The sequence below is a fragment of the Heloderma suspectum genome, chromosome 7 (genome assembly GCF_057233095.1).
Source record: "Heloderma suspectum isolate Gila_16-S chromosome 7, 16-S_ref, whole genome shotgun sequence".
NCBI lineage: Eukaryota > Metazoa > Chordata > Lepidosauria > Squamata > Helodermatidae > Heloderma > Heloderma suspectum.
In genome coordinates, this window is record NC_139464.1 from 62,333,483 (window position 1) to 62,352,469 (window position 18,987).

Sequence of the window (18,987 nt, forward strand, 5' to 3'; positions counted from 1 at the left end):
TGCCCAATTGCTGAAGCACTCTGGGCGGTTGACAAAAAATATGAATTGAGATATAATAAAAAAGTTTATGAATTCAGACATAATAAGGAAGCTGACACAAGGGTATTTTTTTATCATAACCTAATTATGATAGGATATCAAAGACATATCCTTTGAAAACATGACTGACTTGTGCCTTAATATTTACAGTGCACTTGATCCCAGATAAGACGTTGCTTAATTTTAGAACTAGATAATATTTGAAGTGTTAATGTGTGTAGATCTTAGAAAAGGAAGTTTTCTTTCAATTCACAGACAGTTTATCAGCATCACTGGTATTAGAATGAACTGCACGGTTGGCAATCTGTCAGCCATCGTAATGATTTAAAAAAAAATACTGTTATTAATGTTATTAAAAACGGGTATAACTTTGGGAAGGAATCTTCCCCTTGGGCATGACTGACCCTGCCAATAAGCAACGATGAGGTGGCAAGTCTCTGAAGAAAGATTTCACCTTACACCTAAAGGGCAGCAAAGTGTGGTGTAGTGATTAGAGCGCTGGACTGGACTGGGGAGATCTGTGTTCTAGGCCCCACTCGGCCATGAAGCTCACTGGGTGACTTTGGGCCAGTCACTGATTCTCACCCTAACTTACCTCACAGGGCTGTTGTGAGGATAAAATGGACAGGGGGAGGACCATGGAAGCTGCTTTGAGTTCCTTGCAATAGGAAAAAGGTGAGATATAAACATAATAATAAATAACAAATATAAAGAAGTGCCAAGTGCTGTTGCACTTGTGTCCTCCTCGTGAGTTTCCAGTCGACAGCTGGTTGGCCATTATGTGAAAAGAATGCTGGAGTAGATAGACCCTTGCTCGTCTTATGTTCTTAATTATATTTTTACCAATCTGGAGAAAAGATACATGGATTTTCTGTCTTAGGCACCAAAAGATCTTTAGACGTCTCTAAGATGCTGAGTGGTGTGCCTTTTGGCCCCCCTGTAAATTTCCCTCTAGGAAGCCTCAGAGGACAGTTTTTATTCATACTCAGAACCTGACTGAGCACCATATTTGCGGAAGGATTTTCCCACATTTGCTATTGGTGTTGGAGACTTCTCCAGCCTTCTGAGCCACCAGGCAGTTTGACTCACAAATGACTCTTCAGATGTTTTACTAAGGTGTCCCTGCTGTTTAGTTATGGCATAAAAAGGTGTCCCCAGCCAGTCGTGTCCGCCTCTAGGGTGCGGTGCTCATCCCCGTTTCTAAGCCGAAGAGCCAGCGCTGTCCGAAGACGCTTCCGTGGTCGTGTGGCCGGCATGACTGAACACCGAGGTGCACGGAACGCTGTTACCTTTCCCGCCGAGGCAGTACCTATTTAACTACTTGCAATTTCTTGCTTTCGAACTGCTAGGTTGGCAGGAGCTGGGACTGAAGACAGGAGCTCACTCCATCACGCGGCACCCAGGTCTCGAACTGCTGACCTGCCGACCTTCCAGTCTGCAGTTCAGTGTTTTACCAGTAGTCTAAACGAGAGGAGACCAGGGCATGTACTACCGATGGGAGCAGATGGTTGGGAAGGTAGGGGCACAGCTGCCGTATCAGATGGAGTTGGTACAGCACTGTCCAGCTCACAGCTGACACCTGAGCCTCCTGATTGCTGATTGCTTTCGCATCAGCCAAACTACGGACAGCTGGTGGGCAGATGCTACTGCCAAGGGGTCTAGCTCTATGATTTTAATAACAATGATAAAAAATAAGGAACAATATCCTGAACACTAGAGCTGAGATATATTTTTGAAAAACCCACTGCAGTTAAAAAATGAATTTAACGTAGCTGCTTACATTGGCACACAAAAGTTGATAGATTCTTCAAAGTATTTTCCATCAGGGCAATTACATCCTTCAGCACAATCATTATCACAATCATCCAGAACAGAAAGGGAAGAACAGGAATGCTCACAGAAAGAAGTGCACGGGTGATACAGCATACCACTTCTGCACACTAACGCTATGGAGACACAACATAGTTGATTGTATGTCAAAAAATGAAATACATGCCCAGCCATCAAGATGCATTTAGTCCCCTGAAACAAAATGGCCTGTGTTTGGGGGGCAATTTATATGAAGACGGCACACATCATAGAAGTGTCTCCCAGCAAGAAACATGCAGTTTCAGAAGGATAGGTGCAGTGTCTCAGGAGTTATGATAATTGGAAACCAGTTTAAGGGTTTTTCATAGCGAAGACTGGCAGCGTTGGAAGGGTGGCCATCTCCCAATCCCATCCTTGCCCTCTCTGAAACCACAGTGATTGAAGAACTCCTGGTAAAATGTGCTCTATGGTTAGAAGGTGAAGCTGTCAGTCACTCTCCTCCCTCCCCCGCCCTCATCAACATCCAGAGAAGCGAAGCAAAAGACAATATTTTTGAAAACACACTATCTGCCTTTCTGAAGCCCAAATCATAAATGAGACCTCATGCAGGGTCCAGCTTCAGTTCTGGTTACTCTGGAGGGAAGCTCACTTCACCTCAGGAAGCACCAGGAACTGTCGAAAGGGCCCTGATATGGCTTGGGCTTTGTCGAATCCAATGCACACCCATAATTTCCTGTAAATATACCTGTAGTAAAGAAAGAAAAGGATGAGGAGTTTATAAAGAGGGAAATAAAAGAAGAAATAAGACTAAAGTTAAGGAAGAGAGACAGAGGATCTCCCTTTACAGCTGCCCACTTCTCCCTGCAATGGAGCAACTGGGGGAGGGGCAGGTAAAAGAGCATCTGAGGGCAACTTGTTCCATAACCCACCCTAGTTACAGCTCAGAGTGTCAAGTAATCCGTGAATAGGCCCAAAGTGAGGGAGAAATCCCTTTCTCCTGTGGAATCTTAAATCAGAGATGGATGTTCCTGTTTAAAATATATTGGTATACTTAAAGTGAAAAGGAGCAATTAATTCATGAAAGTGAGGGGAAACTACAATAATTTTAAAAAGAAAACTTATTTTTCCTTGACTTCAAACACTTCCAGAAAGAGCCCATTTCAAGGAGGTAGATTCTTCAGCTCCAACTGCTTAACCTTAGTTTAGCACCAACAGTGCACCAGGACAGTGCACAGAACACAGAACACGATCCCTGCCCTAGAAGGACCGAGAGTCTTTAATTCATCTATCTGTGCGCTTTGCCAGCAAACCATGCACTTGATATATGCATGTGCCATTCATAAAGGAGCTTGTCTGCATGCATCTTGTAGACAGGAACATTCAAAGGACTGCATGAAGCAGTTCAAAGTGGGTTAAGAACTGTATAGTCTGATTAGCAATAATTATTTATAATGTGAAAGCTGCACTATAATCTCAACTTTGCTTCTCTCACAACAAACCTTGGAAATCCTTAATGTACATCAGTTTTACTTTCATTTTATAGGTGTGGAACTGAAGCTGACAAGCATCCAAACTCACTCAGAGGCTCAGTTTGCACATAATGACAATCCAAGGTGGGTTTTTTTAAAACCCTGGGTTGTTGTGAATGAACCAGCATGCTAGATCATGCCTCTCGCTTGCTCCTACTTGGCTCCTCCTGCCAGTGGGAGCATCTAAGGTTGTTTAGTGTAATATCTGAACCTGGAACCCTGGTTTGTCTCTGGCTTGTCAGGGGAGAGACAAGCCAGAATTCTAGGTTCAGACATCACATGAAACAGGGATGGGGCATCCTGGTGTTGTTTAGCTGCTCAGTGGGAGTGATCAAGCAGCATGAACTAACATGCTTGGTCATTTACAACATGTGAGGCTTTTTAAAAATCCTGGATTGTTATTATGTGTGAATCAGCCATAGTGTCTATAGGTCAGCAGGGTTTTAAATAGAAATTCCCAAGGTTGATGACCACTGTCTTTATTCTTCCTCCTCTGTCAGGTGTGCAAACACGTAAGCTAGCATTTGCTCATATGAATGTTGTTAGATCCCCTGATAATTTAGCTCTCCATACAGTAAATTAGCTCTATATTGATTTGAAATATATATATATATATATACACACACACACACACACACACACATATATATATATATATATATATGTGCGCAGCTTAATCAGCAAATAGCAAGGCTCTACATTTTAAGAGAAAATGACAGAAGGCCATTTCAAACAACTAAAACCCAGCCCATTTGTTTCTTCCTCCTAAACATAGAGGTAGATTGATTTGGTTTCATGATATCTTAAAGCACTTGCCTCTCAGTATACACACAGTGGCTGGTAAATTCCAGGTCCAGTGTAGTACCAGCTTACTGGCTTAATCAAGGAGGAATTCAGACATTTAAAGACAGGTTTAATGTTCAGCAAGGGTATTACTAATTCAGGCAGATTTGGGAACAAGCAGAGTCTGAATTTTTGTTTTGAAGAATGGATACATCCTAATAACATTGAATTTTTGGAAAACCACTTCTGCATTCAGTAACTTACCACAGTATGACACATGAGATCTGAAGTCAATAGCAATTCCATGCTTGCTGCATACATAGGTGTAGTGTGCAAGTGCATTGCACAAACAGCTGCTCCCACATTTGCAGGCATCAAAGCGGCACAGCTGGTAGTATAATCCTGGACTGATGTAGACATGACATGGAGCAAAAAGTTCTTGATTGATGAGATCACACTGGGCTGCATACCCAACTAAGGAAAAGTGACATTTGGCTTATAGTAATGCTAATGCTATTAAAGCACTCAATCAAACATAAATAGGAAAGACTGATAATATATACCACACCAAAATTTCAGGCTGGTCAAAACATAATGCATGCAAATATAAGGGCATAGAACTCATCCTACTGGCCTCAATAAGCACAATCCAAAGAAAGTAATGTGTATTTAATGGCCATTTAAATCAATGGAATTTAAACAAACAGGAGAGAGATTGACCTTTACCAAAAAGATTATTCCAAGACTAAAGGACAGATCTAAGCTCCAGTATGTAGGTATCAATAAAGTACATACACCAGAAAAGAACTGTGGTCTAATAAGGATATTATGGATAAATCTAAATCTATTTCCAAAGTAAAAGTGTACCATTTTGTTGGTTAATGTTACAAGGATCAACCACGGGAATGTTGATGGGCACATGACATGCTGATGAAACCTTCCATGCATTGGCATGAAGCTGCGGAGTTCCTTCAATCATTCCTGCTGGAGAACTGAGGTGGGAAATGAGCATGATTAAACATAAGAATCAGACTACCCAAGAGAAAATGCCTGTCACTGGGAATACTCTGCTTATGTATTCCAGCGTCTTCTAGAATATGTCTATATGGGAAATGGCTGTGTTACCAGCTCCAGATTTTTGTGCTACACTGGAACTGTGGGAACAGAGAAAGGAGATACCGAACTGTGGAGCTTTACCTGATATTTCTCCAAGTGTCCTGTGTCACATGTGCCGACCACGCTCTCAGTCTGTTATCTGGACTAGTGGGCATCACCCAGCTATTAGCACAGTTGCCATATGACTTGCAGGAATCAATGAACTGAGTCAGTACATCAAAAATCCAACAGACCCATGCTGTTACTCTCAGGACTAGAGAAATAGTACCGTAACCAGGGCTCATTTACATGGTCACTGTCTGCATGATAGGTGCAGGTAAAGCTCTGGGAAAGCCTGCATGCATTTGTTGTCAGCCTGTAGCAAGCTAATTATGTGCATCTGCTGCCACAGACAGAATTTAGCTTTGATATGCCACTGCAAATCCACACAAAGCAACATATGCTGTGGCATTCCGAAAGTTGGATCTTGGCACACATTACTGGTTGCTGTCAGACTTTTCCCACTGCTACCATATGCATGTACACAGTATTTTAAGTACTCCTTGTGGAAACATCTCTACTGCTTTTTTTACCACATGGGGGAAAAAAAACAGCCAACTATGACCTGGGAGATTGGAAATTGTAAAATATGCCTAGCACACGCCATAATAGATGCAATCATAGCTCATTATAAACAAGAAGTCCACATTTGGATGGAGGCTGATTCTGTAGTGCGCTTAGCACAAGGACTACAATTCCTTCCCAGTACTTCGTAGAGAAGGCTTACTATTTAGAAGATAAAAGAAAATCTTCAACAGCTTTTAGTGAATTTTCTGTCATAGGCAGGATATACTGGTGGTCTAGTGCCACATATGGTCGGTCTATATGTTTCAGAGTGTACACATAAAACACTCATGTCCCCGAAAACATTTTCACTCCTGAAAATATTATTCAGGGCTTAAAAATAATCTAAAATTTGAGCATTGGCTCATAGTGTCCTGAGAACACTTCAAACTGTTAGTTTTGCTCAGGGTTATGCCTCTTCCCTTTTGTTCTGCGGTCCATTTGGGGATCACCTGACAGCATCTTCATGCTGGCAACCACCATATGTGAAGACCTTGTGAAAAGGGCATAGAATTTGGAAGACTAGCCAAGCAAAGCATAAGCATTCTCCAGGAAAACACTACTGTCTTATCATTTGGGCCACAGGAGTGGCTAAATTTAGCCAATAAGGTATAGTACTGCATTCGATATCTTAGTGCTTATTTTATTATCAGCTTTAATACACATAATTACCCAAATGTTACATATGAGTTGAGTAGAAAGCTAAACAAATGAATAATGAAGTAATTGTATAAACCAAACTTACAGAAAATCATCTCTCAAATTTCCATTATAGGTTCCACATAGACCCAAAGTTCTTTTCTTCCAACCAGTAGTGAGTTCAATATACACTCTCTCACCATCTTTAGCGAACTGGATTCTTAAACCAAACTTAGTTTTCAGCTGTACAAACAATGAAGACAAGTTCTGCACTTCAACGTATCCTACGCATAACAGGAGGAAGAAATACACAAACAAAAATCAAATAGTTGTCCAGAGCTGTACGACCGTGTGTTGTGTGTGTGTGTGTGAAAGAGAGAGAGAGAGAGAGAGAGAGAGATCCTGTGGGACATTCCAACTGGAGGAATGAGTAGAGGTGCTTTTCACCAATTCTTCCTTCCTTCTGCAGCCCCATGACCTCTGCAGGGTTGGGGGACCCCCAGAAGAGCACGGAAGGTGGCGTGGGGGACTGCAGGGGAAGGGAAAATAAACAAACATTGCTTCTGCCTGCTTCGTACAGTGGGAGCCTTCCAGGAATGTAAGGTACACTGCCACTCAAAAGACAAGTCTGCACCCAACTCATATATATCTTTGAATTATATGGAGAGAATTGCAATTCCATGTTCATATTTTTGCTCATTCTCCTGGGGTACTCACACATGGTAAGCCTCAAACTCCACATACTTCAATCCACAAATTATTACATCACTCAACATCTTCAGCATATATTATGGATATCAATGTTAAAGACAGACAGCATTTTTGAATGCAGCAACTTTGCAATTGTTATCCCATTTACTAACAACACCAAAGAACTGAAAATGGTGGCAACTTGTTGGAACATCCTAAGAAGTGGGAAATTGGGGAAGAGTGAGTTAGCAGCTGTAAAGGAGGGTTCTGTCATTAACCAGTCTCAAGTGACATAGACTTTAAATAGAATATTCCCTTGCAGCTAATTTATATATACCATATACTAGAATGAAAGATGTTTAAAATACTTTCACAGAGGAGTCTCCTGACAAGGTGCCCAAAGCATAATATATCAATTAACAGTGACAACAGAAGCCTATAAAAGGTGCCTCATTTCATGTACATTTCCTTTCACATAAGGAACCTCAGAGATGAGGGCCAGCTACCTAATTCAGTTCACATGATGAGTGAAATCTGTATGCTAATTGTTCAATGCCGAAAGTATAATATATCAATTAACTGTAACAAGATAGGGCTTGGGGCTACAAAACTTGCTTCATTTCATGCACTTTTGCTTTCACATACAGAATTCCAGAGACACAGGCCAACTACCTAATTCAGTTCACATGATGAGTGAAGTCTGTATGACAATCTATCAATGCCTTCAATTATTTAACTTAGCCCATTTCTCTGCTCCAAAACTGAAGAAGAGCTTTCTGAAGCTAGAAACCTTGATTTGTCTATAAAGTGATATTAGTTCATTTTATAAAAGTATTATTTAACTTATCCTTTGTCCTTGATGAGAACGAACACACACACACTCACACACTTCAGTGTAAATGTTTGTATGTTTTCATAGAAATACAGTTGGGTTAGAATGTCCTTATAGAATCTATTAAAAGTGCTTAGAAACATGAAGGAAACAATATAAACCCCACTGGAAGTATGAGACAAGTATCTTACCATTAAGATTAAAATCCTGGCTGGAAGAACCATATCGAACTTCACCACCCCGGTTCAGAGTCACTTGCTTGCTTATGTCATCTTCAAGAACTAATGTTATAGACTGAATGCAGTCATGGTCAAGGTTCTGGATGAACCAAGGAAGGCAGTTGAGTCCCATGTGAAAAGGAAAGATAAAGACAAAACTTTAGTAAACTATTACAGTTTACAACCCTGTTCAGTGCAAGGGCCAAATTCAGTTTTGGCGAAGCTGTTGGGGGCTGCATGGGAGTGGTGGGAGGGGCCAAAGGCAAAAAGAGCGGGTCCAAAAATATAAAAAATACCAGCATATTGTAGCTTAAAACTCTTAGTGCCAGTAACTAAGCCACAGGAGGGGCATTTCAGCCTTTTAGAATGAGGAAAAAACTGCACCAAAGCCAGGAAACCTCCAAACAATTGGTAATTGGGTGAAAGGGATGAGGCCAGGAGAAGGTGGTATGGCCTTCTGGGGAGCTCCAAGGGCCATACTGGGACCCCAGAAGGCTAGATTTTGCCTCCAGCCTGAGGTTCCCCACCCCTGCTGTATTACATTCCATTTTGATCCACGTTCCGTTTTTACTGTGCCTTTCTCCAAGGAACAGGGGAATAGGTTCTTCACCACCACCATGTCAGGGTGGACACTGAGCCCATAGAATCTCAGCGTAGTTCTGATTCTGAGGAAAAGGAGCCGCTCCTGGGAGAGGAGTGCGCTCATCTTTCCCAGGGCCAACAGCTGACAGAGATTCCTCCCACCGGCATTCCTAGCTTAGATAGGAGTCCTGGGAGTGACAGGGCGCGGGAAGCAGACTTGCTGGACGCGCAACGCCGACACAGGGAGCGGTGCCAAATGGAGGGCGCGGAAAGGAGGCATAGTCCCCGGTTGGCGCGCAAACAATGGTTGTGCCCAGAGGATCCAAGGGAAAAGGGGAGGGACTCTCCCTAGCCCATAAGTTCAGGGTCTGCCAGTGATTCCCTTTCAAACGGGGACCAACTGTTCCAACTTAGGGCATAGGTAGTCTGCTGCTCATATCTAGCTGCTAACAGTAGAATTGTTAAGTTGTAAAAGAGGAATAAAGCTTTGAAAAGAATCCCTTTGTCTGTGACTGGACTTGGCTACTGGATTAGACTGAGAGAGGCCTCCAAGGAGCCCTTGACACACCACCCCTGCCATTTTCTTCTCACAGCAACCCTGTGAAGTAGGTTAGGCCAGGAGAGATAGTGACTGGTACAGTGAGCTTCATGGTTAGGTGGGAATTTGAACCCCAGTCCAGCCACTACTTTAGTACGAGAGCTAGAGGAGATTGCTGAGGCATACCACCAACAAGAAGTTCACTTTCTAATCAAATGCCTCTCAGGATAAATGAAGGGCATTTCCCTTTGCCACTGGAATACAGTAACTTCAGTCAACAAAGTAAAAAGTAAATATTCTCCAAAAATCAAAGAATGGCTTCATGTGTAAGAGGAAGAGGTTAATTTTAACATATTCTGGATTTAACTAGCCACCAGATGAAATGCCCTATCATTAATATTTTATTATCCTGTGAGCTCTCAGATTTATTGTTCCAAGAAATGAGAGAGCTTATAAAATATCAAATAAGTATCTCAGTCAGCTTCAAAATGCCTCTTATCTGGCTGGCAGTATATCAAACCAGTTCAGCCCTGTCACCAAGAGCATTTATCTGTCTAAGACACCTGCTCAGACTGTAACCAAATATGTAGATGCTTGTGTAATCATGCATGAATGAAAAGCTCTACAGACTTAATCTCAGTAAAAGGTGCAATTGGTTTTACAAAAGGGCAATCCTTACAGCTGAAATAAAATCCAGGTTATGATCAGATAGACGCTCAATATTAAGGGGGGGAGGGAAGAGTGATTTATTATTGCTAATCTTCTGAATTAATTTATTGGCTCCAGCTGCATAAAATCTGTAGGTATTTATTTATCACCATGGATTTTAATTGAAGTGTGACCTTACCTGGCCACAGGGAGTTTTCTGTAAAGTGATTGTGAATTTGTCTTTTCCAGTGCCTTTCACCAGAATGTACTGACAAATCCCAAGGAACGTATAATGGCGACCATCAAAAGTTGTGAAATGGGAATCACCAACAATTGAACATTCAGCTTAAGGTGAAGAAAGATAAACAGAACAACTGTAGTGCAGAAATCCAGATGACAGAGTAACGAACAATCAGAACAAATGCAATGTAACTTCAGTGCAGCAATGTGAGCTTCCGAATGTTCCAATGTGTGCCTAGATGTTAATAATATCTAACTTCCTGCATGGGTACATGTAATTAAGTTATCTATAGCCCTAAATGCTGAATTTACTTCTTCTGAACACACACAAGTTCCTGAACCTGAGCATCATTTGGAAGTCTTGTAAGCCCTTCTTAGTTCAGCTGTTTTTTTATGGCTAGATTTAAGCAGTTAAAGTCATAATCCTGTGTATATATGCTTGGGATTAAGCCTCATTAAACTCAGTGGAACTTACTTCTTGGTAAACATGCACAGGATTGTACTGTTAGTAGTTGGACATTTAGCATATATTAGTTTTTAGCTAAATTTCAACTTATACTTGAAAGTGTGTGAACTTACACACACACAGGTCTTTTAAAGAAAAACAATTACCTGGACAATCATGTTCAGTGCAATTCCAAATGCCACCAACACAAATACTAAACAAATTACAAAAGAGAAAACATTATTTCCTATATAAATGCAACTACAAAAAAATTAGACACTCTCCCTAGGGTAATATAACAAGGCAAATGCTCTAAAATAAAGCAACTATAGACAGACACAAGGCAGAGCAATGATAGAAGCAAAGATTACATACCAGTTACTACATTCTTGTTCAATTTTTGAACCTACAGGGAAAGCTGTCCCATGATAAACGCAAGGGCAATCAGACACAGAAATACAAGTTCCATTGTCCAGTATGAGACCTAGTTTGTAAAAATATCATTAATGAGATCACAACATATAGAAAAATATAGCTTTTACTTGTCATTCACCATGTAGCAAGGATGTTTTTCACTGTGAAGTTAAAATAAATTTCATAAGGGCAGGAGGGACATTGATAAGGCCCTGTCTACATTTGACAGTTTCAACAGACCTTTTCTCAAACCCTGGTTAAGATGGAACTCTGTTTAATATTAACCATAGTTAACAGCAGTACTGATATAATCCTTAACCACGTTGAGGTTTGTGACAGGAAGAGCATTGGAAATTTATACTAAAGAGGGAGGGGAATGCTGGGAGTTGGAGGACTTTTTTCTGCCTAAGCATGCATGGGTTGTGCCTTTATAAATTAAAACTGCTGTGATCAGGGCAAACAATAAGCTATCGAACGCTATGGTTTCCTTGTATATCTATTTCTATCATTCACATATTTGGAGAGCCTTTACAAGTTATCCAAGATTTATTGACCCAAACCTGTGAAATGTACTTTCGTGAAGTTTATACCGGCTATGTACAGAAGTGTAGAGGCACTTCTGTATAAGCAACCAGGAAATCCTTGGGATTTCTGAGGACCCAAGCCAAATGGATAGTGTCCCCAATTAAAGACACTTCTCTTGTTTTCAGAGCAGTTCAACACTAAGGTAATATTAATAAAAAGTAGTGTACTTACCATCTGGGCAGTAGCATCCATCCAAGCAGTGGAGGTTACTGCCAAGACAATCTTTCTCAAAGGTGCAGGTTGGTGGACAACAACTAATACAATCCCGGTGAATAAAACTATCTTCACACTTATCAGCTAAAATATAACAAGTTAAATAAAACATTATTGAGTTACTGTTCATTTCATTTGGTTAATGAGGCAAAATACACATGGACCATTTATTAACCTTTTAATACATACTACTGTTAATTCAGTCTAGTAATACTAATGTATAACTAATTACTAATATACAAAATTTAGCATTTATTTCAAGTCTAAAATTCTTAAAATCAAACTTAAGAGTAAGGTCCTCATAGGTGCACTCACAAATGATGGGTTAATTAACCCACAATGCTTTATTTAACCCATTATGGGTTATCATGTCATCTGCCGGGAATTTTTTTTTACCCACGATGGTTTAGTCGACCAAAATAACCCACACAGATAACCCACGGTCTGCAGTAGGGTTTATTTAAACCACCATGGGTTATCACGTCATCTGCAGTCACCATGGGTTATTTCGGCCAGTCACAGAGCTATGCAGCAAGAGCAGTCAAAACCACTGCAGCTGTGCTCATTGCAATACAGGCTGGGCCAAGCGCTATAGCACTTTAGTGATCAAGTGAAAATGTGCACACATATATTGGCTTGTAATAATGACAAGCCTGTATTCCAGCCATGGGATGTGTGTGTGTGAGCGCGCACGTGCATTTCCACTTGATTGCTAAAGCGCTATGGCGCTTTAGCGATCTATAGCCTTCAGCCCATTTTTGCCCTAGAATCATTGCTGGAATACAGGGCTGAGGGCTATAGATCGCTAAAGTGCTATAGCGCTTTAGCGATCAAGTGAAAATGCACACGCGCACACACGCACACACACCATAGCCATAGCTAGTATACAGGCTTGTCATAATGCCCACCCCCTTTTTGCTGCACTTGGGATTTTTGCTCTTCTGGGGTAATTGCGCAGGGTTTTGATGGTGGATCAGGTGCCTCCCAACGAGGAGAGGCTGTGTGTGGCGTTTGGTCCCAATCCTGCAACCCCCCCAAGGTTTTATAACCATATCCCCCCCTTTTGGTGCACTCTGGATTTTCGCTGTTTGGTGAGTCATCATGAGGACTGTAGGAGGACAGGGGGGAGTCAAACTACGCACAGTAGCTTAATAAGCTACGCACAGTAGCTTATTAGCCTGGTCGTGTAGCGGAGCATCATGGACTATTTAAAAAATAAGATACTGTGAGTAGCTTATTAAGCCAGCATGGGTTATTGTGATGTCTGAATGCAGGCATAGTAAGAGGAATCTGGAGAAGCAGAAATGCACATTTAGAGGATTCAGAATCATGTCCAAAAAAAGAGGCTTATAATCTCATGTAAACCACCCTAAAATCTACTATAATGAAGGCTGATATATAAATATTTAATATTTAAAAAATTAAATAAATGCAATGGACGTTACATGTCTTCTTTGATGTGATCTTGAATCATCTCTGTTACATGAGATGTTCTAGCCAAGTAGTCACACAATCCAAAACATTTGAAGGCTATTGGTTAAAATCTTGTTCCCATTTTGAATGGTTACAACGTGCCAGTCATAGCAGACAATTGGGTACCACAGCGCAAATGGTTCAGTGGTACCCAAAAGATGCTGTTTGAGAACAGAGTGGTCAAACAAGCACTTTTAATACAGATTGAACCACTGACACTGACCAGCAGTTGACCAATATTAAAATAATAACTTAAGCTAAACTTACTACATGCTGGGAAGTCATCTCTCCAATCACGTATTGGGTAGCCTGCATGTGAACATGATCTAGCATACTCTGTCACCGCTCGGCAGTAAGTTTGATCATCATCTTCTCTGAAATAGTAAAATAAATCCTTATGTTTTAAACTAACTGCATAGGGTTATCATCACTTCAAAAGGAAAAAATCCAATATTGACTCTTTCATCATTGTGACTTGAAAAGCAAACTCCAGAATGCAGTTTTATTTGATCACAAATTAAATCCTTGTTTAGTGTTCTATAGTAGTAAAGTGTGATCCTGAAACCACAATGAAAATAAAGAAAATGCTTAAGAGGTAGAGGCTTATCTGAAGAGGCAGAAGAGGCTATATACTTTCCAGTTTTAATGTTAAAATTTAAACTTATAAGTAGCTGTACTGTTTGGCAGCACAAGCATCTACAGTGGATACGACTAAGAAAACATCTGCTGCATATGCAGTTTTCTCTTGCGTGCGTATATAGTTTCACAAGGCCACAGCCACAAAAATAAATGCAGCAGCTGAGTTTAATTTGGAATTCTTTCAAGCACTCTTGAATGAGGTGGCTGTAAGGTCGGAAAATTTGGTAATCTTCAAGGACAACTGTGCCAGAATAATGCTCCTCAAAGCCTAAGAATAATTGCTCTGTGGCTATAAAACAGTGGTTTATAACTAACACTTCATGACCTCACTAGTGGGTTGTGTTTTGGCCTAAGGGATGTTGCACCAATAGTACTGCAACCATTTTATTTTCTTCTGTTTTCCTTGTAGCTGATTGTCACGGATGAAAAGAGGTGCAAATAAGGGATGCCATGCATGGGGTGGGGGGACATTTACATGGCTGCTGCAGGACACTCATATATCAGCTAGACTCCACGAGGAGAGAAGCAGCAGGGTCAGAGAGTCCCAGGGTCATAGAAGAGCATATCCCACAGTTAATTCTGGAGTTATTTAAGGATGAATTCTGGGTCTGAAAGTTTAAGACCCCATAAAATGCCTATAATAAGGCATCTATATGTTTGCTGGGATCTGATTTTCAGTGATATCCCACTGCTGCTGAAGCCCCCTGTGCCACATGTTATTTTGTGCCAGATGGTCTCCTAGCTCTAAGGAGCAGATTATCAGGGGGTGCTGGAGAAGAGGGAAAATCCTGCTCCATGAATGGAGCTCTGTTCTGTTCACAGAAAAGAAATTAGGATCCAAGCCAATGAGGATCACATTAAAATGAAATTTGCTACTTTTCAACAAAAGTTCTAGCTTCCAACTGTTTACACTTTGTATGATATATCACAGGGTAGGCATGCTGGTAGTTTCAAATCCCTTATTATAAAGTCACCATGTCAAGCTCTATTATGTTCTTTTGTTCCCATCAGACTCGCCTTATCTTACTGCACATAATCCAATTAAATGAGTCTCAAAAGAATGAGTGACTTGGCATACATAAACGATATCACCGCAAGCTGCTCCCTCACTAAATCATACAGCAAGAATTCTCTTTCATAAATAACCCAAGCCCAAATTAATGAAATCCAAGAAACACATCCCCAAATTCTCAATATACCATCCTAACTTGTTACAAATTTCCAATCAGAAAAACAAATAGTGATGCTATTGTGGACAGAGATGCCTGTGAAGATTGCTGGACTCGGCACCAGAAATGAGCTCTAGGGGCTCAGTAATGCTTACCCCCAAAGGAGAGGTGGCCATTAGAAGCCCATAACTTAAAACCAGGCTGAAGAAGACTCTTCAATGTAATCTTCCTTTGAAGAACTCACCCTGGGAAAACTGGACCTGAGAGATAGTGAGCCCAAGGGGAGGAGGGGATCTTGCCCTCCAGTCTGAATTTTCTCAAGATCAGCTCTTCAGAGCAGCCTCATTGCTTTCTTCACTGTTTTGCTATTGGACTACTTTTAAGAGCTGCCCACAAGAATACCGGAACTGTGGAGCAAAAACTCCTGTGGGTCACCCATTTAACTGAAGGGTCCCCCATGGAAGGTGGGCTTTTATCCCCACCACTGCTTTCCCAAAGGAAGCTCTTCAACTCAGTCCACCAGCAAAGCAACGAAGATGTTTCCCCACTGCTTTGTTGGGGGCTATTTTAAAAAGGAAGGTTTAGTGAATTTGGATTGGGTTGGCAATAAACTGAGTTATAGATGATTTGGTATAAATAAGTTCATCTCATTTCCAAGCTAATCTGACATGAGTCGGGAGGGAATTCCCCCATCTCTTATTGTCACTAACCTTAACAATACAATGACATTTTGAACTGTTCCATATTGTTAAGGAAGTCATTTACAAGACAAGGGAATAATAACGGCAAGCATATAATACCCCTGCAAGACAAAAAAAAAAATGCTTATATTCAGCTTACCTACAAAGGTCATTCATACAGCTTGAAATATAGGGGTAAGGATCTATGCTTTGGTGGCAGCTTAGAAAAGGAAACTGTAAGAGTATTTGGCACTTGAAGTAGATGTTCTGTGCAGAGAAGAATACAATTGATTATTAATGTATATACACTTCATTAAACAGGCATGACCTAATAACCCTCCCTAAGGCCTGTACTGTTTTCACTGTAACCCTTCTATTATTGTTAATTACATTTCAAATGTTGTCCCTTCTCAAAAACATTGACTTGGCAAAATGTGTTCCAGTGAGAAATAAAGTAGCAGAGAACATTTTCCTGAGGAGGTCTCAGTTCTACAAGATAGCAAAAATTGAGATTAAATTGTTGTTTGATTTGACAATGGAATAAGTTCCAGTACAACGCACTGTATACACTAGCAAGTCAGCATGTCAAAACTACTGCTCTTCTGGCTTCGTTCCATTCCTAAAAACATATTTAAGGATTATTTGCCCCTGAACTACTGATAATCAGTTTAACCTTCTTAGCCCAACCTACTTACCAATGTTCATGTGTTCTCCCACATGAGGGTTCATTCAGATGCAGCCCTCTATGTTATGACTAAAACAGCAACTTAAAATCTAAATAAATTAACTCTGATAACTGGATAAAAACATACACGCTTTTATGGATATCATGACATTGTCCTTCTTAAACATTTGTTTCCTTGTAGCTACTAATATTTCATTGTATTTTATTTATAATACAATTGTGGGGAAGGAGTTAAAGCATCATCTAAATGGATGATAGGTAGACAAACAGACATTTTCCATAGCTTGGATCCTAGAACTGCATGTGGAAGGAAGCTGACAAAAGGGAGCTTTCCCTTCCCCTTCCCCACTCTGCAGTCCCCTGCACACACCCGCTAAAAAGGGCAACCAAAAGGATCAAGGGGCTGGAGCAAATCCCCTTTAAGGAAAGGTTACAATATTTAGGGCTTTACAGCTTAGGGGAAAAAAGGTGAGTAAGAAGGGGCATGATAGATGTGTATAAAATTATTCATAGTGTGGAGAAAGTGGATAGGGAAATATTTTTCTTCCTCTTTCATAATACTAGAACTCTGAGTCATCTAGTGAAGCAAAATGGTGGGAGATTCAGGACAGAGAAAAGGAAGTACTTCTTCATGTGGCGCATAGTTAAACTATGGAATTCTTTACCACAAAATGTAGTGATGGGCACCAAGTTGGATGGCTTTAAAAGAGGGCAGGACAAATGTATGGAAAATAAAACTATCAATAGCTTCTAGTCATGATGGCAGTATGCCTCTGAATGCTTGTTGCGGGGGAACATGAGTAGGAGAGTGCTATTGGACACATGTATTGCCTGTGGGCCTCTCAAAGACATCTGGTTGGCCAGTGGATAAGATAGGCCTTTGGTCTAATCCAACAAGGCTCTCAATATGTTCTTAAAAGTTTCTCTGGAGGGTCAGGAACCATCCTCAATAGTGTAGGATGCTCTGCAAGGTTCCTCTCCCCAGTTTGGGGCAAACTACCCCTCCTACTCACACTCCCCATTCCATGCTGTTAATTCCCCAGACCCTCCAGATAAGCTTTTCAAGAGGATCATTGAGGGGAGCAAAGAGCAGGATAGTCCTCTTCTACGTGCTTCCTTCCATTCATGGCTCTCAGAATGAAAGCTCATAAAAATAAATTTGCTAGAGGCCATTATATGAAACAGCAAACTAGCCACCTTACCTCATAAGATTCTGTGTCAATGTTGCAGGGACTAGGAAAATCAGAGGCAGTAGCTACACAAGTTGCATCATCTGGAGTTTGCACAGACCAACTGTTTGCAAATTTAGCAATATCTTCTTTATAGTCATCTATTGAAGAACATAGTTTTCCACAAGAGGAAGTGACACATCACCAACATATTGTAAACATAGTACCACAGTATTCATTCACTTACTCAAGTAAGTAACCCCTATGTTTTTCAGTCATGAAAAGGACTTTGTGGCTCCCTCTTAAGAAGATGTATTCAAAGTATACATGACTGGAACCACTCTTGACCTGAACCCACACTATCAGGCAACATATGGCATACTGGTAGGCCACAATAAACCACTGGAAACCACCCATCTATATCTTTCTATATGTTTGGGGCAGTTCTGTATTTAAACACATTAAACTAGCGCACAGAATACTTGAAGGGAATTGGTAATGAACAGGAAATTCAGTTGCTCTTTTATTTATTAACTTCAGTTAAGATGCTGATAGCACATTAGAGGGGGGAATCTAATTAATTTATGGAAAAAGAAATGTTGGTCTAGGACAGGGGTGAGCAACTTGTGGCTCTCCAGGTGTTGTTGGAGTGCAACTCCCATCATCCTGCACCATTGGTGATGCTGATGAGAGTTCCAGTCCAAAAATATCTAGAAGGCCACAAGTTGCCCATCCCTGGTCTATGATTAGTTGCTTTAAATTAACAGATATGTGAATGGGCTTTATAGTTAAGGGAGTGGCTTTTTCAACTAAGTATTAATATTCTCCCCAAAACACATTTAGAGTTTCAAATTCAATGTCCTCATAGCACTCCCTGATAATTACAAGCAAACAGGGTCCAAGAGACCTCTCTTCACAAATGATATGCCTGGGCTATTTTGCTTACTGTTTTGTATTAGGAGATCATCTAATGTGTCGTTGTTATAATTTCCACACAGACCGCATGTTTTCCCTTTGTGTTCTTCTGTCAGTTTAATGTAAATCCCAGAGTTTCCATCCCAAGCCAGGGAAAAGCCAAAGGTTGTTTTCACCAGAATATAATCTGCTAATCTCTCAATGAAAATATTTCCAGTTGTTTGGGGCAAGGTCAACCTGGAAAAGCAAAACAAGTTCCAGTTCAAAGATGCCAAGTCAATGGTAAATCATGCTATCTTTTGTATCCATTTGAGCATGAAGAAATCTTTGCTTT

General features: G+C 40.7%; 1 protein-coding gene across 1 annotated transcript in view; it reads right to left on the reverse strand.

The window, feature by feature from the left end:
- OTOGL (otogelin like) overlaps positions 1-18,987 on the reverse strand; it is a 130,594-nt gene that overhangs the window by 95,429 nt on the left and 16,178 nt on the right. Inside the window, exons 7-19 of the mRNA XM_084810400.1 lie at positions 18,685-18,890; positions 17,772-17,899; positions 16,045-16,151; positions 13,664-13,770; positions 11,882-12,007; positions 11,087-11,195; positions 10,879-10,925; positions 10,226-10,371; positions 8,232-8,358; positions 6,625-6,802; positions 5,028-5,152; positions 4,425-4,634; positions 1,820-1,985 (exon numbers count right to left, since the gene is read on the reverse strand). Of these exons, the coding sequence (XP_084666526.1) occupies positions 1,820-1,985; positions 4,425-4,634; positions 5,028-5,152; positions 6,625-6,802; positions 8,232-8,358; positions 10,226-10,371; positions 10,879-10,925; positions 11,087-11,195; positions 11,882-12,007; positions 13,664-13,770; positions 16,045-16,061 (1,358 nt within the window). The 5' untranslated portion in view covers positions 16,062-16,151; positions 17,772-17,899; positions 18,685-18,890. The remainder of the gene's footprint in view (positions 1-1,819; positions 1,986-4,424; positions 4,635-5,027; positions 5,153-6,624; positions 6,803-8,231; positions 8,359-10,225; positions 10,372-10,878; positions 10,926-11,086; positions 11,196-11,881; positions 12,008-13,663; positions 13,771-16,044; positions 16,152-17,771; positions 17,900-18,684; positions 18,891-18,987) is intronic.